The 21226-nt window shown below is 41.6% G+C and overlaps 2 protein-coding genes across 2 annotated transcripts in view; both read left to right on the forward strand.

Annotated features, from left to right (window-relative positions):
• Window positions 1-17395, forward strand: part of PTGDR (prostaglandin D2 receptor) — a 52870-nt gene extending 35475 nt beyond the window's left edge. The window contains exon 3 of the mRNA XM_013993410.2: window positions 17271-17395. The gene's annotated coding sequence lies outside the window, so the exon portion shown is untranslated. The remainder of the gene's footprint in view (window positions 1-17270) is intronic.
• Window positions 4981-20979, forward strand: PTGER2 (prostaglandin E receptor 2). The gene is made up of 2 exons (XM_003353488.4): window positions 4981-7319; window positions 17271-20979. Exons 1-2 carry the CDS (start codon window positions 6474-6476, stop codon window positions 17502-17504), a joined length of 1080 nt encoding a protein of 359 aa, XP_003353536.1. The 5' UTR covers window positions 4981-6473; the 3' UTR covers window positions 17505-20979.

The raw sequence follows: 21226 nt of genomic DNA on the forward strand, positions 1-21226 counted from the left end.
GGAACTGAAATTCTATCAGCGTTAATAAGCAAAAAAATAAATAAATAAAAATAAATAACAAAGTCATGTGGTGTGTTTGAAGACAGTAGAGCTATGGAAAAGAGAAAACATAGAATTCAGCCATGGCCTGTGGAATTTCTCTTTGACACACAATTATCACTATAACAAAACACACCCTATGTAACAATAATATCAAGTCAAATTATAGGATATGTCTATGTATCCCCACATAATAAAAATGAACCGCACTGTCATCTGCTGTCTTTTCTTAAGTCAGTACTATTCTCCCTCCTACTTCTGGATTTGATGTAAAGATATTGGACAAAAGAAAAAGTAGCAACCCAGGGGGAGAGACGGTGGAGATTTGGGAGTTCTTAATTTGCGATACTACATATTGGGCCCCTGGGGCAGGTAACAGAGGCAGAAAAATGCAAGTGGGTGAAACTCCAGAACAAAAGCTGCTGCATTTTTCATCCCTTTAAAAAATTATGTCAAGTGATAACTACTTTCTGACAGTGAAGAATTGATGAGGAACTCAAAATATGTACGATAGATAGCATGGTCAAAGAGTGGACTTTTCTATGGGTAATACTTTTGTTTTAACCTTAAAGAAAATACTTTTGTTTTAATCATAATCATAATTACTATCATGTTAAATATAGTAATTTCATAGTAGGAGCGGCAGATTGTTTGCAAAATGGCTGCAACAATTCCACCCTTCCCATGTTCCTGTTTTCCCCAGTAGGGGGTCTCTTTCCCTGCCTCTTGAATCCAGGTTGGCCTTGGAACATCCTTTGACTAATAGAAAGTAGTGAAATAATGGTGTCAGACTACCAAGTCTGGGCCCTATGGTGTCCATTTTTGCTCTGTTGGAACAATGTGCCACTACAGGAGCCCACGCAGGCTAGCCTGCTGGAAAATGAGACAAGCCCTGCTAGCTGAGCCTCCAAGAGCAACCATTCCCTGGTAGAGCCCCTGAATGACTTAAGCCACAAGAATGATCCCATACAGGCCAGCACAGAACCACCTAGCTGAGTCCAAACCAACATTCCTGGCATACCAATCATGAGAAAATAAAAGGACTGTTTTAAACTGTTAAATTTTGGAGTGGTCTGTTACACAAAAATAGATAATTGATGCAATAGACATTAAACATTCATTATTTAAGATGATAACTCACTGTTTTTAGGTTGAGCATGAATGCTTTATTTATAGGCCAAATTTTAATAAGTTTAATATTTATATAAAATGTAATAGTAGGGAGTACATACAGGAATCTTTTTTTCTATGAAAAGTTCACTAGTCATATATCTCAGTGTTTGTGTTTATTTTTACAGAAATTAAATCACATCATACATAGTGTTCCATGACTTACTTCATTCAACACTGTAGAATCTATCCATTTCAATGAATGCATGATATTCCATTAAACACATACACCTAATGTATTTATAGAACTTCCTTTACTTGACACTTAGGTTAGTTCTTAGGCTAACGTACAAATAATAATGAAACTTCTTTATACTTACAACTTTGAGCATTTATCCTTTCAGCCTAATATTACTCATCTGTAAAATGAGGATATCATGCTCACCCTTCCTATAGAGTTGTTATAAAAAGTAATGATGTAATGTGTATGAAGCCTTTAACAGTTTAGGGAACATAGTAAGCACTTAATAAATTGTAGTTTTATTATTATCATCTGATTATGAACTTCATTAGAGCAGGGACCATATGAACATTACTCAAGACCTGGCTCAGTGATAAAATACCTGACAACCTGCTGAGTGCTTCCTATGGGTCAGGTCCTGAGTTCAACAGCAAATTTTATAGGTCCAAGTACTGTTGTTATGCCTATATTAGAGATGAGAAAATTGAGGCACATAGAGGTAAGGTAACTTGCCTGAGGACAGAACTAAAATTTGAATTCAGTGCAGTCTGACTTTAGAACTCCTGTTCTAAAGGTATACTGTGCTACCTCATTAATATATGCCTTAATAAATTGCCATTGAGTGAATAAGTGAACTATAGCTGTCTAGAAGTGCAATTTCTGAGTCTCAGTACATGCACATTTTTAAGGCCTTTAATACATATTGCAGTATAAACCATTTATTACACGTTTAAGTTTGTTAAAAAGCAATATAAAAAATGTACATTAAATACACAGCTATGGGGGAAAAAAGATGTGCATAGAAGAAAAATTGAAAGAAACACATAAAAATGTTGAGAGGCCCTTTTTGATGGATACACTCATGGGTGTCTTTTTCCTTCGATTTTTTCCAAAATTTCTATAATGAGTTGCTACTTTATACAAGTAAGTTGAATAACCATAGCCTCATTTTGTGTTGCATGTCCTTTTCTACCTTACAGTTGGTTCTATCCTTAAACACACATTGCTAGGAAAAGAAAATATTCATGATTATATTGGACTCATTGTCCTCTGTCAATCTTAAAAAGGAAATTAAAATCATAGGTTACTTACCTTCCTAACTTATTGGAGTGACTCATTTGGTCTAATCCCTTGCATTAATAAGAGCATTGTGGATTTACCTTTATGATATTTCCTGTCTGAAGACAAGTGAACTGTTGTACTCTCACATCCATTTGCAAAGCGCTTTTTATTGACTCAGGACTTTGCAAAGACTTTATCAAGTTGTTTCTCAAACAATCCTGTGAGGATGTAATAAGTCCTACCAAGGCCTGGTTACACACACATGCCTACATGAATGCAAATATAGCCAGGTACTAATTTGACATACTAACTTAGGTATTTTTTGTCCAGTACTTCCTGATACTCCAAGACCTTTCCCTGGTTTTAGCAGCAGCTAAGGCATTCCATGCTGACTGCCTCAGAGAAAGGACAACGTAGCAGAACACCAGTGTCAGTTCTTAGCTTACAATTTTTGAAAGATGAGACCCAGATCAGAGGAGATGAGGAAGAGCAAAGTTTCACCACTTATCCTCCAACTAGCTCCACAGGCTGTGAGGGAAGGTGGAGTCCAAGAGAACCAGGCGAGCTTAGATGTTAACACAGGGGTTTCCTAGACAAGCTTGCTCTGTACCCCCAAATCTAAGAAATGTTTGGGGGATCTGAGAGCATAGGAAATCCATGTGTCCTTTCTTGGGTAGAATCAGGGCAAGCAGCAGAAGACAAGAGTTCTCTAAGTCTCATGTAGTGTGGAAAGAGTGAGAATATTTCCCAGGAGCACAAAAGTCATGATGACATGCAAGGTGATCAGATGCAATTAGTCTTCAGGTTCACACTATTCTGCCGAACACAAGCTACTGTGAGTTTTAGTTCTAGAATTTCCATTTAGTTCTTTTTATAGCCCCAGTTTCTCTGCTAAGATTCTCTACCTGCCCACTTAAATTGCCCTTAATTTTTTAAACAAATCTCAAAGTTAATTTCTATTGACTGCTTTTTTTTTGTTTTTGACCCTTTGGTTGACTTTTTGTTTCCAACTTTATGACTTCCTGGTGATGGTAGGGTCAGAATTGGATTAGGCAATGGCACTAACTAATGGATACCAAGAGTCAAATGTCAAAGTCATTTCAAGGGGGGCAGGTCACCATCTCATAAAAATGGTGCATAATGTGTAATGATTTCCAATCTTCAATAAGAAGGACAGTTGCAAAAGCCTTGTGAAAACTGTAAGGATAGTGTTTCCCATCTTCTTGATCAGTCTCAAGAAACTGACAAGACTTTCCCACTCACTAAGGAACAGAACTGGAAGAGAATGGAAGACATTAACATTTAAACCTCTACTTTCCACCACATAGGAAGGACACCTCCGATGATTAATTTTTTTCTAAATAAAAAGCAGCTTTGTTGTATTTCCTGATATAAAGCTAATGTGTACTTATAGAAAAATCCATCAAAACAGGCATGAATAAAGTACTACTCAGAGATACTACCATTAATATTTTGCTGAACATCCTTCTAAATGCTGCTCTGTGCAAATACATATGCATATAATTTTATATGAATGGAATAATTACAAGCTTTTTACTCAATTAGCGGCAGAGATATTTATAAATAAATATAGATACACATCATCCTTTTTCACAACAGTAGATTGTGTTGTATAGGTGTACCAAAATTTATTAAACCAGTCCTCAATGGAAGGACGTTTAGTTCTAAATTCATGCAATGATGAACATTATTTCTGCTTTTTCTGGATACATGTAACATTTTTGTAATTTTCAGATTATGTCTCCCTGGGGAAGTACATTTCTATAACATTATTTCTGGACTGAAGCATATTCAGCAGACTTGATGCCTAGACCTGTGGGGCAGTGTGGTGACTTTGTATTATGTCAGCTTAGCTTAGCAGGATCTGTTTTCCAGGATCCTGTATGGTTTCAGGTTAGCATTTGGCCATGAGAGAAATGTTGTGTGAGCTCTATAAGGCAGCAGCAAAGCAATGGCCATGATTTTCCTGTTCTGAAGGACTCTAGGCATGATGGTAACTAACACATCGTGACTGATCTGCTGGCTCTCCTTGCTGGCCTGAGGCAGTACCCAGACTCCAGCTTCCACCAGATCTTCAGCTTCTCCAAGTCCTAGGCCAAGTGCTTCATGAAAGGTACCAGCTTCTCCTGCACTACATCTGCATCATCATAGTTGGAAGTAGTGACAAACACAGGCAGGAACAGTCTGTCTTTGGAGATCACAGTTGTTCAAGAATTCCAGTTTGTCCCCATAGTTTCTCAGTCTGTTCTTGCTCTCATCCACATCCAGCTTTCTATCTTGACTGCCTCTGGCTGATCTGTGCTGAATTTAGGCTCAACACTAGAACCAAAGTGAGCAAATAGTCTTACATAAACTCCCCCGCCTTCTCCCACCAGCTTGCAAGGTCTAAAGCAGCCTGTCCAATAGAACTTCTATGAAAATGTGGTTCCATGTCTCTGGTTGAATCCTCCTGTCCCATGGGGAAGAGCAGGTAGAAAGCCAGCATGCTAGGAGTGACAGGCCTGGAGGAAAAAGTCCTGGAGGCCCACCCAGCCTGCCACCACTGATGCTCTTACATGAGAAAGATAGACCTTCTGTGAACTTGTCCTGTTGGGAACCACATCCTCAATCTAATCCCCAAGCCAGAATCATCAAAGTGAGCTAAAATCATCCTAGACAGTCAGCAAGCTGCAAGATAGGGTGTGCTCTTCAGCAGTCTTTCCTTTACTTCCACAGGATGATTCCCCGCCCCTCCTTGCCAGTTCCCTAGGCAGACCCTTCCCCCTCCCAAGCCTCCTCCCTTCCTCAAGGGAACATGACCCTCCTTATAGAATATAATTATCCATGTTGTCTGTCAAACTGGATTTTTTTGTTTTGAACATCAGCCCATGACTGTAATTATGATAGGTAGTAAGAAACCATTTTTGTCAGCTCCAGACTCTGAAACTGGCCACTTATCCATAAACGTTACCAGGAATAGGTCTTCCAGAGGGGTCCTGGATGGTTAACTAAACATGAAAGAAGAACATTTTCTTTCACCGCCGAACTTGACTAGAGAACAGTGTGCAATGATTTCAAGCTGTGCCCGTGAGCACAGTTCTACACAATCGCTCCCCCATCCCCCTGCCTCTTTTTCTTTCTTTTTTCTTTTTTTTTTTTTGTTACTTAAACAAGTGGTTATCCGTTATGGTGTTGACATAGGAAAAAGCCAAAATGCTGGCAACAGAATCAAAGCGACAGTGCCACAGGCAGCTCTGTGTGCACATGGTTTGGTTACTTGAATGCATAGGCTTGCTTTTTCACTTCCTCCTATTTTGGTCCCGCCTTCTTAGTGCATCTTCCTGAGAATGTTTTTTAAAAGATAAGGAAAATATATTGCCTGTGCTGCAAGCTGTCTTTAGTGTCTGTTCCCTTTTTCATGCCTCACAGGTCTGGGTCCTCCTAACTTCTCTATTGCTTGGTGAGTCGCTTTGCTTTCCCTGGCGTTGCCCGGCCTCCCGTGAATCCTATGCAGACCCCACTCCCAGCCCTCTTCCCAGCGGAGGCAGTCGGTCGGCCAGCCTGGAGGCACTGAGCAGCCGCCAGAGCCAAGGATCCGGGATCCAGGACCTCGGATCCTGCCAGTCACCTTGCCCGGCCCCCCTCCGCTCTCCGCCTGGTCGCCCAAGACACTCACCACGTGACAGTCCACCTCCTGGCAGCTCGCAGACTCTCGCCCTGGGACATCCCAGGCGCCACCCTCGGGACAGGGTAGAGGCAGCGGCTACGGCCTTTGGGGCACAGGTCCACGGAGGACACTGGAGCGCAGTCTGGATGTGGCAGCCAAGCGGCCACTCCTGTAGCCGTGGGAGACCTGGGCCGATCAAGCCCCGGGTGCGCTCTGCAGGCCGGCAGGGGGCTCTGGATTTCGGTCCCTCCCCTTTCCCTCTGGGTCTCCGGATCACTCCTGCTCTCAGATCCTCTTCCTGCCAGGTACCGGCCTGCGGGAGAGGAGGACGCGCCTCTCCTCCAGGCACCTACCATGGGCAATACCTCCAGTGAGTCCCGGCGGCGGGAGAGCTGCGATACTCGAGAGTGGCTTCTCTCGGGCGAAAGCCCAGCCATCAGCTCCGTGATGTTTTCGGCTGGGGTGTTGGGAAATCTCATCGCACTGGCGCTGCTGGCGCGCCGCTGGCGGGGGGACTTGGGGCGCGGCGCCGGCCACGGGAACTCCATCTCGCTGTTCCACGTGCTGGTGACAGAGCTGGTGTTCACAGACTTGCTCGGGACTTGCTTCATCAGCCCCGTGGTGCTGGCTTCTTATGCTCGGAACCAGACCCTGGTGGCACTGGCGCCCCAGAGGCGCGTGTGCACCTACTTTGCCTTCTCCATGACCTTCTTCAGCCTGGCCACTATGCTCATGCTGTTTGCCATGGCCCTGGAGCGCTACCTAGCCATTGGGCACCCCTACTTCTACCAGCGCTGGATTACTCACCGCGGCGGCCTGGCTGTGCTGCCCGCCATCTACACCGTCTCACTACTCTTTTGCTCCCTGCCGCTGCTGGACCACCAGGATTACGTCCAGTACTGCCCTGGGACGTGGTGCTTCATTGGGCACGAACAGAGCACTTACCTGCGGCTTTATGCCACCCTGCTGCTGCTCCTCATCATCGCAGTGCTCGCCTGCAACTTCAGTGTCATCCTTAACCTCATCCGCATGCACCGCCGTGGCAGGAACAGCCGCTGCGGACCCTCCTTGGGCAGCAGTCGGGCTGGCCCTGGCAGCCGCAGGAGAGGGGAAAGGGTATCAGTGGCGGAGGAGATGGACCATCTCATTCTTCTGGCTATCATGACCATCACCTTCGCTGTCTGCTCCTTGCCTTTCACAGTAAGTCACTCACTTCATTTCCACAGCTCTCCCCTCTAACCCCCACCCTTTCCACCACCACACAGATTTTTGCAACTTATAAAGATATGTCCTAATTTGTAAATGTCTGTAGCCTTCCCCTCTCACTTCTCACCTTTACCTCACTTCCTCCTCCCCTGATGCCAGTGTACGGGCATCTCTCTGCTAGTGTTTCTCACATATATCAATACAGTCCCCCTGAAAGGGAGTCTTGGCCCTCCACTAAGAAGCCCAGACCCCATCCTAGAGTCAGAGCCCTAGTATAGTGTCCTGTCCCTCCAAGGCCACCCAGGCTTAGTACTCAAGGAAGAAGCAGCCTCTTCACCTTTGGATAGCTGTCAGTTACAGCTTGACTTCCCTGAGCTGTGCTTTGCCTCCCAATCCCACCCCACCCCCAGCCCCACAAGCAACCACTGATGCTGGTTTTCCAGGCTCTGCTTTCTGTTTCCCAGAGCAAAATGTGATACCTCCTGTAGCATTCCAGCTGCCTTTGAGAATGGGCCCAAGTGAGAAGGGTCCCCACTGCAGAAGCCCAGAACATTCACTATTTGTCTTAAAAGTTCATCAAAGCCGGAGTTCCCGTCGTGGCACAGTGGTTAACGAATCAGACTAGGAACCATGAGGTTGCGGGTTCGGTCCCTGCCCTTGTTCAGTGGGTTAACGATCCGGCGTTGCCGTGAGCTGTGGTGTAGGTTGCAGACATGGCTCAGATCCCGAGTTGCTGTGGCTCTGGCGTAGGCCGGTGGCTACAGCTCCAATTCAACCCTTAGCCTGGGAACCTCCATATGCCGCGGGAGCGGCCCAAGAAATAGCAACAACAACAAAAGACAAAAAAAAAAAAAAAAAAGTTCATCAAAGCCTAGTGTACAGATTTCCCAGGTTACACATGTGAGTATAATTTATTGTAGCCATGAAAATTCATAATGTGTTCATAATGATAAATAGAGGAAAGTGTGGTTGCTTGGAGGAACCCTTTGCCTAGGTTCTGGGGTGGGTACTGCCCTGGTTGGTGGCAACATTGGCAATTAGTTAAACGATGCTGTGAGTTTGAGCCTTCTAAGGTGTGGCATGGGTAGCAAAGCCTGGGATGCATTGGAGCGTGTACTGGATTCTTACAGAGAAATGAGAACTCAGAGTCTTAGCCACTCCAGTTCCTAATCTTCAGACGCACAAGGCTGACTCTACAAGGAGTAAACAGTTGGCAGTGACCAACTGCCACAGTCTTGGAGAAAAGAGATAGATGATGCCTAACGTTAGCAGGTGTGACCTGTAGAAGCTGAAGAAGTAACTTTATCCTACTTTCCATTTCCATCACTGCTTTTGATTATCTTCATATGCTCATCCTCAGAGGTGGGAAAGGACACAGGATCCTAAAAGCCCAGATATGACTCTTCCTTCATAAGTTAACTCCCTTTCTTAACTATGCTCTCTCCTCCTTGGTCCCCCCATCCTCTCACACTTATGTCCCATCCTCTGTCGGGTTAGAAGCTGGTCTGAATCCATAAGTTACACTTTGAGAGGAATGAAATGAAGTGCATAAAAGATGCCCTTTGGGGGTTTTTTCTTGTGGCTCAGCAGGTTAAGAACCCAACTAGTATCCATGGGAATGCAAGTTCAATCCCTGGCCTTGCTCAGTGAGTTATGGATCCGGTGTTGTTGTGAGCTGCGGCATAGGTCACATCTGGCATTGCTATGGCGTAGGCCGGCAGCTGTAGCTCCAATTGGACTCCTAACTTGGGAACTTCTATATGCCACGGCGGCTCTAAAAAGGAAGGGAGGGAGGGAAAGAAAGAAAGATGTCCTTTTAAAAACTTAGGTAGGACTGTGGGAGGCCACATTTCCCATTCACTCTGAGCCACGGAGCTCGTGCAACAGAAATGCTATGAGGTAGAAACCAATGTGGCATCCACGAGTTTGTTCTGTTTGGAGCTAAATTAACCATTTGGGGTCAAGACTAGGATACAGAACATGCATCTGAGAGAACAAGCATTTCAAGTTCCACTAAACAACGTGGACTTTAACTTGAGATACATAAACCACTATGTAGTTGGGGGTGCCTCTCGGGCTGGTGAGAATGAGGATGTTGCTTCTTAGAGTTGTAGCTGTCATTTGTGAGTGTGTTCACATAAAAATATCCTCTGCCCCCAGCTACTTAAACAGCATGGGGACAGGCTCAGAAATGACCACACATTTTGTGAAAAGGATTTCTTCCCTTTGAGGAGGAAAGCAGGAGGACTGTCCACCATATGACTGCCCCACTGTATAAACTGTACTTTAAAAAATAAAGCCGGCTGGAGTTCCCGTCGTGGCTCAGCAGAAATGAATCCAACTAGGAACCATGAGGTTTCGGGTTCAATCCCTGATCTCACTCAGTGGGTTAAGGATCCAGTGTTGCTATGAGCTGTGGTGTAGGTCACAGATATGGCTCGGATCTGACTTAGCTGTGGCTGTGGTATAGGCCGGCAGCTGTAGCTCTTAGCCTGGGAACCTCCATATGCCATGGGTGCGGCCCTAAAAAGCAAAAAATAAAAATAAATTAAAATAAATTAAAAATAAAAAATAAAAATGGTGATTTTCAACAGGTTCCCCTGTTTTCAAGCAAATTTGTCTTTTATTATTAGAACTCCATCATTGCCATATGTTGCTTTGCAAATATATAGGCACACACTCTTCATTTACTATTAAGCCAGGGGCAGCCCCAGAGTTGCCAAATGGAAAAGCTGTAAGTACGGTTAGAAGGGATAGGGGTGTAGGAGGTTCACTTGGAGGCTATGTTTTTATTTCAGTGCCTGTTTATGGCTTAGGGAGGCCACATGAAGGTTATGAGGGGGCTTTAGCTCCTCTAAGCCACTCCTTGGCATTGACAATATCAGCAGATATTATCTAGGTTCTCTTCTGTATATGTGCATGGCAGAGAGTCCCAGATAAAACCAAAGAAAAGCCTAGTGTGAATATAACCTAGAAAGCCAGCTAAGATGACATCTTGCCTTGGGACTAACATGACACATTTTCCAGATGAACTACAGATAATCCACTAGAAATAGATGTTTGAACTGTACCTTAAATGGGAAATATTGTCATCTCTTAAAAAGGAAATTTACATTGATGTTTGACTAATTTTAATTTGTAAATAGATTATTGGTACTTGATAATATCTTTCATTTGCATAGCACTTTAAACTTTATCAAATGCTGCACTACCCAGGATTTCTTGGAAGGCTTATCTGACAATTCAAAACTCCAGGCTATTGTGTGGTGCCTTACATTCTCCTGTATCTGAATGAGTCCCTAGGGGGTGCTTCCCCCCACCCCGTGTCCTTTTATTCTACTTGGCCCACACTAAAATTATGGTCAGAAATGGCCTACATCAATCTCCTACTCGAGGCAGGAATAATTTCCACACCTTCTAACCAGGGTTTTTTGTAGACATGGCAAAGGCCTCTGGTTGCCTTCAGAAATTCTATGCTCCTAAGAGAGCACACGCAGCTTAATAGAACTATAGTGAACCACAAATGTGAGCCACGTAAGGAATTTCAAACTTTCTAGGAGCCACGTAACAATATATAAAAAGAAACAGATAAAATGTAATTACTGATTCATATATTTTATTTAACCCTTTATATCCCAAATGGTATCAGTGAAAAATATAATCAATGTAAAATAATTATTAATGAGCTAGTCCAACTAATTTTCTTCCCATATCCCAGAAAATGCTAGCAGTCTACCCTATTTCTGCCTCTTCCTTCCTGGAAATAACAGGACTGGAAGCAGTGGGCTTATACCACTGGCCCAGTAGGACACTAGCCTACTGCAAGAGTGAGGGGAGAGGAGTTCCCGTCGTGGTGCAGTGGTTAACAAATCCGACTAGGAACCATGAGGTTGCGGGTTCGGTCCCTGCCCTTGCTCAGTGGGTTAACGATCTGGTGTTGCCGTAAGCTGTGGTGTAGGTTGCAGACGCAGCTCGGATCCCGCGTTGCTGTGGCTCTGGCATAGGCCAGTGGCTACAGCTCCAATTCGACCCCTAGCCTGGGAACCTCCATATGCCGCGGGAGTGGCCCAAAAAATAGCAAAAAGACAAAAAAAAAAAAAAAAAAAAAGAGTGAGGGGAGTGAGGAATTTCGGAAGCTTGAACTTCTCATGTCAGCCACCGTCCCAAGGTGCATAATTATTGCTCCCTCCAGGAATGCCAGCCTAGGACTTCCAGAGTTTGGGGAGTGAAACTTTCAATATGTAAAATGCCCAGCAAGTTCAGGTCAAGTTCAACTTCAGAGGTCATCATTATCAACATCAAAATGGCTGACATTTTTTGAGTGCTGATTTTTACAGACATTAGCCCACTGTCTTCACAACAGTCTGTAAAACAGATAGCGTTTTTATTCCCACTTTACAAATGAGGCAAATAACTTACCCTGCGTCCCACAGCTAGTGAAGGTTAGAGTCAGGATTCAAAGTTTGGCAGTTTAAGCACAGAAACTGTGCTTTTAACCACATTTAATCTACTGTCAGAGTGAAAGTACTCATTTCACAGGTAACATGTGGTATGATTAACCTAAGATTTCATAAGATAATTGTGAAGATGTTATAAATATCTGGACCACTCTGTCTCCTAATTTCAACTTTTAGCTTTAAAAATAAAATGGCAAAGACCTTTTTCTCCATGTCAAATCAAGGGGCCTGAGCTGGGACCGAGGTGCGATTTCTTTTTTCTTCTGTACAAACCTCTTCATTGAACAGCTGAGACTGAGACTAAGAAACCACTTACTGCAAATGCTGGTCTAAATTAAGAAATAATCAGTTACCCCTCACATAAAATTTTGGTACACATAAGACTTTTTTTTTTTTTTTTGTCTTTTTGCTTTTTCTAGGGCCACTCCTGTGGCATATGGAGGTTCCCAGGCTAGGGATCTAATCAGAGCTGTAGCCACTGGCCTACGCCAGAGCCACAGCAATGCAGGATTGGAGCCGTGTCTGCAGCCTACACCACAGCTCACAGCAACGCCAGATTCTTAACCCACTGAGCAAGGCCAGGGATCAAACCTGCAACCTCATGGTTCCTAGTCAGATTCATTAACCACTGTGCCAGGACAGGAACGCCTTCACATAAGACATCTCTTAATTAACTCTTTAAAAAGCTTTATTTTGGCTATCCAATATAAAATCACACATAAGACCAACAATATAATTCAAACTGTTTATGCACTAAAGGAATATTGTACATATTAATAAATTCCTCCTTGTGTTAATCAGCTATTGTCATCATTTCACAGAGATAAGTAGAAACTTTCTTTCATCATGAAATGGAATGGGACACAGGAAATACATCAGACCTCCATCCTTGACTCAGATAATGTTTGCGTCTTAATTTCCAACCCACATCAAGCCACTTTTTCATTACTTCAGTCATAACTGTGGAGAGCTTCTGGTCATTTTAAACTATTTTCTACATTCCATTAGAATAAAGTACATTTTATTCAGTTCTGAAATTTCAGGAGTGAACCACTGACTCATTCTAAAAGTGTCTTCATTTTTAGAAATTCTTTAGAGCTATAATTTCTAAGTAAATCTTATATAAATGGACATCTGATATTTACAACATAGAACAAACTCGAGTAAACAGTATTGGAGTTTCCCATTCATTCCTGACACTATTTATGTAAAATGTAACATGAACGGAGGTTATAAAATTGGTATGAAATTTATTGGTTACATACATGCCCAATATCATAATTCAGTAGGGATGAAAGAGAAATCCAGAGATCTATGCATAACCACAATGAACTTTGCCTGTTGACATTTTGAGTTAAAATCCATGCACTACTGGAAGGCTCTTTATCGTTCATACATCATCAGTGATGTGTTTGGGGATTGATGAAATAGATTTAATACACTTTACCTTTAAAAAAAAAGTTCCTCTATATGAGTATTTTCACTTGACACCTTTTCATTTGCCATTTGATATTTTAAAATGGTGATTGTGAATAACAACATAATTACAATGAGTTTTAAAAGTTTAGACAGCAAGGACTGTAGTCGTTTTCCCTAAAGAGAATTGGTGTGTTATGTCTTTACCCTTGGTAAGTTGATCGTCACTGCCTGCAATTTAGCTGTGGAAAGTGTGGAGGAAAGAAAAACCCTATAAACAAAGCCAAGTAGCTACTTAGAGATAACCATGGTTTTCAAATCTATAAACAGGAGCAGTGATAACTATAAATCTTTGTGACAGCTTCAAAAAAAAAAAAAAATCTCCTACCAACCCATAATCAGCCAGTGGTGAATTTCACCTAAGAGTTTACATCATAAGCTTTTTATACAGGTGGCGACAGTGTGTAGCAGCTAAGAGGAAAGTTTGGGTCCCCTTGCTTGTGACTCCATGACTTTCCTACTTGCCTGCCGTGTGATTTGGGGCAAGGTAACTACTCTTCTAAGCCTTGATCTCCTCCTTACAAAAACTTTACAGCTTGTGCAAGAATTAAACAGAATAAGACACAAATCGCTTAGCACCATGTATGTCACACATAGGTATTCAGGAAATATCAGCTGCTGTCTCTGTAGGATTCAGTTTCCAAAGGAAAATCATTGTATACTAGTGATCAGAAACTGAATTCTGGGAGCTCCATGTCATTTGTTTGATTGGCCATGCCTAAGGAGGTCTTTTGTCTTTAAGTGTGATAAATGAATAATTTTAAATTATTTCAGGTGTTAAGTAAAGTGCTAAGACAGTGGGCTGCATATTAGAATCGCCTGTAGGGGTGGGGGCTTTAAAAGTCCTGAAAACCTGGATTACAGCCCTGACTAATTAAAGCAGTCTGAAGGAGGGAGCAAGCCATCAGAATATTTTTTTAAAATCCTCAGATGAGTTCAAAGAGCAGCCAAATAAATTTCGCATTTGCTCTAAAATTCTGAAGCCACTATGTAGTTATATTAAAGGTAGGAAAGTAGCTGAAACAATGCCATGTCAGTGCCAAAATGTTTTCCTTGGAGGCTGCAAGAATTCTACAGAAGACAATCCAAAAAACACAGATTTTCATCTATGCTGTTTTGTAGGTATCACAGCAAGCTCTCTACTCTCCGCAAAGCCCTGTAGAGAGAATCTGTTCTAAGGAATTAAAACTCACTAAAACTGATTAAACGAACTTACATTAGTACTTGGCATTTTTCTCATAGCAGATGTATTTGTTTATAAGTTCTACCAGCCTCTGAAGCTGAATTCCAGACTATCACAGAAACATTATTAATTGATTGATTTACATTCATCTTGTCAGCCTTAAAATCCAGGATCCTCTGGAGGGAGAGGGGAACATGAAGTCGTTGTTTAATAGCAGTTTCAATTTGGGAAAATGAAAAACATTCTGGAGATGGATGGTGGTGACGGTTGCTGTTTCCCTCTTCTTTTATGTGATGGTCAGTCAGGTGCAGCCACGGGAGAGGCTCCAGGAAACAGTTTATCATCCTCACAGGTCTGAGAAACAGGAAGCACCACATGACATGCAGGGCCACGTGAGGAGGTACTAGTGCAGGTCAGGAGGCAGGAGGAGCAGGAGCTTGGGAGAGCCCGGGCCATGGCCTTTACTGGAGTTTCCGAGCGAAAGGCAAGGCGAGGTAGGGTGAGCAGTTTCAGACGGGTTATTCTGAAGCATTCGACAGGCTCTCAGCTATAAGGTTGCCTGGTTGCCTGGTACTGGGCCCTGGAATAATTAAAGCAGAGGAATACTGCTTCCTAGGGCACAGGACCAGATAGAGGGGCTCTGCATTGGTTAGTTTGCATATCAAAGGTTTGTGCCAGGGTGAGCCCCTGGCTGTCTCTCAGGATTGCCTAGCCCTGGAAGGATCAGTCTCTCCCCAGATAGAACATCATAATATACAGAAAATAAAAAATATAAACCATACGGTTCTACAGCAATGTGAATGTATGTAATGACACTTGCAAATGATTAAAAATAGTAAATTTTATGCTACATATAATTTACATTTTTAAAAAATTCAGGGTTCACAAGATCAAAGATCGTGAACTCTAGACAAAAGCCAAGAACCAAAGAAAAAAAGATGGGGAGATAAAAGAAGACAAAACTTACATCAAGGACTTCCAAGGGTCTCTGAAGTATGTCTCTTTCCAAAGAAAAAAGAAGAGATGATCTACAATTTATTGGCCATCTCCTGAAATGCAGATTTTAAGCATTCCTGAAAATTACTCAGCATAGGAGACGAAAACGAAAGGGAAAAAATAGTACAGAATTGCTTCATCTTCTAAAACCATTGTTCACTTCTCATTGGTCTGTCCTACTCTAAAGAGATCAGAAACTATGGTATGGGTAATTTGCCACTGAAAACCTGACTCATCTTTGTGTGTGACTCTGTGGAGCTAGAAGGCTGAGCCCTGTCTACACTGCTGTTTGGACAAGCCAATTCAATGTTATATTCTTTGATGAAATTAGATCATAAACTCAGCTATAGACTTTTTCTACAACGAAATGCTCTAGGGTGTGTGTGTGTGTGTGTGTAGTGACTAATATATTTTAATCTATCAGATTTATGTACACTATCACGCTGAAATCCTAAATTCCAAAATCGCTCCTTAAGTATACCATATAATACCATATGTTTCTGATTCAAAGAGTTTAGCTGACAAGAAAAGTATGGCTCCATTACATAGCCCCATCCAACTTTCCTCTTCTCTCTGTACTCAGGGAAATCCACCATCACTTCTTTTTTTCCCTTACTCATGTGCCAAGTCTCTTCTCCATTCCCTAAGCCAAGATTCTCTGGCATAAACACCTACAGCTGCCAAACCTTCCGGATATTGTCCTAACATAAGCAACCTCAAGATGACTACTCTTTTCCCTCCCTGCAATTTGCTTTGTATATCCATTTGCCAGATGCCTGCAGAGCAAGTACCAGGGGAAAAGGAAATAAACCATTCCTTCTTCTGGCAGAGGAGAGTGGAGGAAAGAAGGAATGGCTCTCCAACTCACCAGCTGCTGTTAGTTACAAAGTCCGTGGAGCTCTCTAAAGAACTGGTTTTAAATGACTGGGTGTGCTTTACATGTGGAAGTGTTTGATCTTTATCAAGCATGTACTGTTCCATTCCCTACAATCTGGCCCAAAAGTTGTGTTGTTCCCTAAACATCTAAGGAATCAGATGAGAACTGGTAAACCACCTTGAGAACATCAGCCAACATGCAAAGATGTGTCAGCTTATCTGTTTTTAGGACTTTGTTTGGGAGACCTTTGCTGTAACAGAGATCTCATACAGACCTGGCTATCGCACATGGTGAGCTTTGCTCTGGTGTCGAGGCAGCTGGGACTTGTGTCCTGAGTCAGCCACTAACCAACCCTGGGAACTTGGGCAAGTCACTTAACTTCTCTCCACTGCGGTGTCCTCATTGGTAAAGTGGAGATAGTAACACCTGACATCGTGGAACACTTATTAGATGAGCACAGGTTAAAGTAGCTGACAAGGATGACTCCCTGTCATCCTCCCAGCCACCCTTAGAATAGGTATTGTCATCATTATCATCCACTTTAAAGATGTAGAAACTGAGGCACAAAAAGTTTAGTTTTCATAAGTGTGGTCCCAGAGCTGTCTATGGAGCCAAAATTCAAATCCAGGCAGCCAGGTGGGTGGCCAGAACACATGCTCTGTTGTGTAGCCTTTCTCACTGAATTGTTATAATTAAACAAGATTCGGTATTGGAAGTAACTGAGACGTGTCGTTATCAACTCACTTCCTCATCTGTTAAAGAGGACGGTACTTAGGTTTCAGTGTCCATGAGGAGAAAATGTGTGAGAGGAGTGGGATTTTGCTCCCGGCCTCTCACCCCCGCAACCACACACAAAACACGTTTCGCTTTTCAGTCTTAAGAAATTGTGTATATTCTAAGCCTGTCCACTGCTACAGTGGAAAATTAACATCTTTTTTCCCTTTTGCTTCTTACAGATTTTTGCATATATGAATGAAACCTTTTCCCGAGAAGAAAAGTGGGACCTCCAAGCTCTTAGATTTTTATCAATTAATTCAATAATCGACCCTTGGGTCTTTGCCATCCTGAGGCCTCCTGTTCTGAGACTCATGCGTTCAGTCCTCTGTTGTCGGGCTTCATTAAGAACACAAGATGCAACACTAACTTCCTGTTCTACGCACTCAAATGCCAGTAAATCGGCTGACCTTTGAGGATGCTGGTTAAGAAGTACTTAGTTAGCCAGCACAATCATTTTGAAACGATTCCTTGGAGAAATGGAAAAAAGTTTGTTTATAAACACAATGAAGCTACCCTAATAAAACAGAGTAAACAAGTGTTTCAGCAGTGGTTTGGGCTGCAGACATGCTGACAGGCCACTTCATGGCAGGTGACAGGAGGATCTGTAAAACCTGTCCTCGGTGGCCTTTAAGAGGAACAACCATCTGCATTTAAAACTCAGTGCCTTTTGATTTCAGCTTTCCTGTCGAATGAGAAAACATGTGGTTTTGTAATTTGTTTAAAACCCTAAATAGTTACGTGTTTTCTGTTTTAATCTGCGAGGGTAGTACCATTATAAACATACAGTGTACAGTCAGACCAGACAAAACTTCTTATGTATTCTCTAGGAAGTGGATATGTGGAAGCAACCAAGCCTGGTGTCCTGTGACTGCTTAACAAACCTTCTTCCTTTGGGCAGTGAGTTTGAAAATCAGAGGTGCTTTGTACTGTGTGTTTGTGTATGTGGGGATATTCTCTCATCAGGACAGTATAACTCGTAGAAGAGTAGGCTTGGTTGGTTAATGTCGGCTTTCTCACCAGGCCACCAGAAGCCGTGTGTCATAGTGTCAGGTTATTTATTTTATAATGTCCATCGTGCTAGTAGTAACCAAGAAGACGTTAGGAAGTTTCCTCTCAACAGTAAATAGCAGAGTGTTAGGAGAGGTAATTCTGATTAATACTCTTCATTCTATTTCAAAGAAGGGTATATGTGGCTTTGTCTGAAACCAGATATTAGAATTATAAACTTAAAAAATCTGGTCAGTTCTTCAGATACACTGGAACTCTTTTAATGCTAATGTTGAGGCCGTGGCAAACATCTTTTTAGGATGTGTTGTAGCAAAATTCATCTGTCTGTATTTTTATCTGGGAAACATGGCCTGACTCATACTGTATAGGAAATCATGTAATAGTGAGTCATGTCTTAATATATTTCTAGATCTAATGTTTGGTATGGTATAAACTCAGCATCAAAATATTCCAGTGAACTTGCACTGTTTAATTATAGCTTAGTTACAGTGTAAACTCATCTGAAATGTTACAAAATAAACTATAAAACAAAAATGTGAAAATGGAATAGTATTTGATGAATCCCTCCCAATAACATTTTATAATTAGTGTAGATGTAATCATTTTTAAATGAAATAAAAGTGGAAATTTTTTATTTAATTTGGCACCTTTCAAATAAGAGTTTAAAATATTCAATATAATACTTAGTATTAGATGTGTTTTGTTTGCTTTTTCCCCTTACGGCATGATCGTCAAAATAGTGGTCACTTTCTTTTTCTTTTCTTTCTTTTTTTTTTTTCTTTTTTTGCAATGAGTGTTATTACAGCATAGCTGATATTAAAAAAACCCAAAAGAAGAAGAATTTTTTTCTAAAGTCTCATTGACTTGCTTACATAAAACTATTTTCTATAAGTAGTTATCAGATTAGATAATCACTTAGGAGTGATTCCTTACCAATCTAGAAATCAGTGTATTTTGACACAGTCTATGTCCAATCAGCCCTTATTTTAAAAAGGATAAATAAATGGTTCGCTTTTCTACTAATTCAAACAAACCAGGCAAAAGTTACTTTAGCTAAACTCTGGACGTGTAAATAAATCTTCCTGTCCACTAAGCACACTGGAGTTAAGAAATTGTTCTAAATAGGACTAATTAGGGTCATAGGTAATTCCTAAACATAAAGTTCTGAAGTTACTTCAAATCTAGAACATTAATTTCTTTTGTCAGATGACTCTTTTTTTCCCCCCAAATCAAAATGTTAACTACAACCATTCACCCTATCTTACTACCCCCCAAAGTTCTCAAATAATGCCTGAGAACCTTTTTTAAAAAGTGCAAACTTGGGCATAATGTCACTAGTGGAAACAAAAGTATTCATTCTGTGGACCCAAAATATAAGAGTTTAAGCCATTTAAGAACTGGTAAATTTCAAGAGCTTCATTTTGTAGTGTACTCCTGTTTCTTGCACTGTGTGAAATGCTAAATCCTATTATTTCATTTGCACTGATGTTTACATAGAATAGGAATTGAAGGTTAGAATAGGAAATCTAAATCCTATTATTTCATTTGCACTGATATTGACATAGAAGGAATTGAAGGTTAAAATCCTATGTAATAGTTAATCACTTACTATTAATGGAAATTTCAAGGTAATAGAAAAAATTATTTAGATTTGATATGAAAATATTCCCTTAAAAAATCATATCAGTCATACCTGTTTAAGTTTACCGATTCGTTTCCAGGTTAAAACACAGAACTTAACCTACATATCAGAGAGCTGAATTGTGATGAAGGAAGACATAGATTTTATTATTTTCCCTGGATAATCAATGGAATGAAAACAGAGAAGAAAACTATACTGGATATTCAACTCATAATACCAGCCCTAACTTCAGGTGTCCAGAAATGGGGTGGCCAAGGTAATCTATTCTGAGCTGACGTGTTCCTGGATGGTTCACTGTGGTCATCTTTCCCAAGAGAAACCTGGGGACACTAAATTGTGGCCTTGAATCTCCAGAGGTCCTGATAAGGCCTGAGTTTGCTTAGAAACTATAAACAGCCTCCAAAAAGCCAGCATCTCAAAGTGGTCTGGTCGCAAGACAACCTAGAGCCAGACCAAAGCTCTAGAAACAGCGCCAACCCCAAGCCCCCATGCTGGCAGAGGCCGCAGGCCCTGGACCCTGAATTGTGGGCTGGGAGAGGGCACATCTGACCCACATCACTATGTTCTCAGTGTGAAATTCAGTTTATCTCTTGGGGCCTCTGCCTGGTCACGATAGCACTTTGAAAAAAAGACTGCCCTCATGCTAATGGAACGTCAGCTCTGCTTTGAACCAAGAGAAAGCAACATATTCAAGTTTAGAATTTGATGACTTTGAAAGGCAGGGGAAGGCAGTTAGCTCACACTAAGTAGAGATTTGTTTACTTCACTTAGCCAGATCTAATGGTCTAAGCCAGATCTAATGGTTTTCTGGATTTGGGAAGAGCCCCTATTGAGTCATTCACAGATAGAGAAACAGTCTTCCCCACAAATGGTAATTTATATGACAAACTTCTGCCTTTCTCAAACACAACTCCATTGGAATTACTCTCTGAGTGCACATTTAAACATACCTCCAATCATTATACTAACAGCATTATAATTGATTTTTTTTAATTTACAAAGCATTGGATCGCCTGAAATACACACTATGGAAATAATTGTTATATTAGCATTTCACTGAAGCTATCATCTAATTTATGCATGGGAGTAAGGCCATGTATTGGGCATTAATTTTTATTTCAGAAAGGTACTTTTTCTGGTAGCTTTTGTGATTTGTTATTGTAAGTAAATTTTCTTAATTATATTTTTGTATTTCCTATAAAATGTATATATTATTAAAGGTCAGTGGGGTGGTTTAATTCTGTGATCCCTGAGTTTCATTTTTTAAAACCTGCGAAGTCAGACACGTCAATGATGATGCCAGCAGAAGGAGATGGCACACTCAGAAGGGTAACTGAGGACTGTTGAATGAAAGGAATATTTGTGGAGGGATGGGCATCTTAAGGGAATCAGCAAGGGGTGGTGGAGGGTCCCTTGGAAGCTGATACCACCCCCAGGCCTGAAGGGATGAGGGAGGAGCAGTGAAAGCCATACAAGATGCCACCC

Source organism: Sus scrofa, chromosome 1 (genome assembly GCF_000003025.6).
Source record: "Sus scrofa isolate TJ Tabasco breed Duroc chromosome 1, Sscrofa11.1, whole genome shotgun sequence".
NCBI lineage: Eukaryota > Metazoa > Chordata > Mammalia > Artiodactyla > Suidae > Sus > Sus scrofa.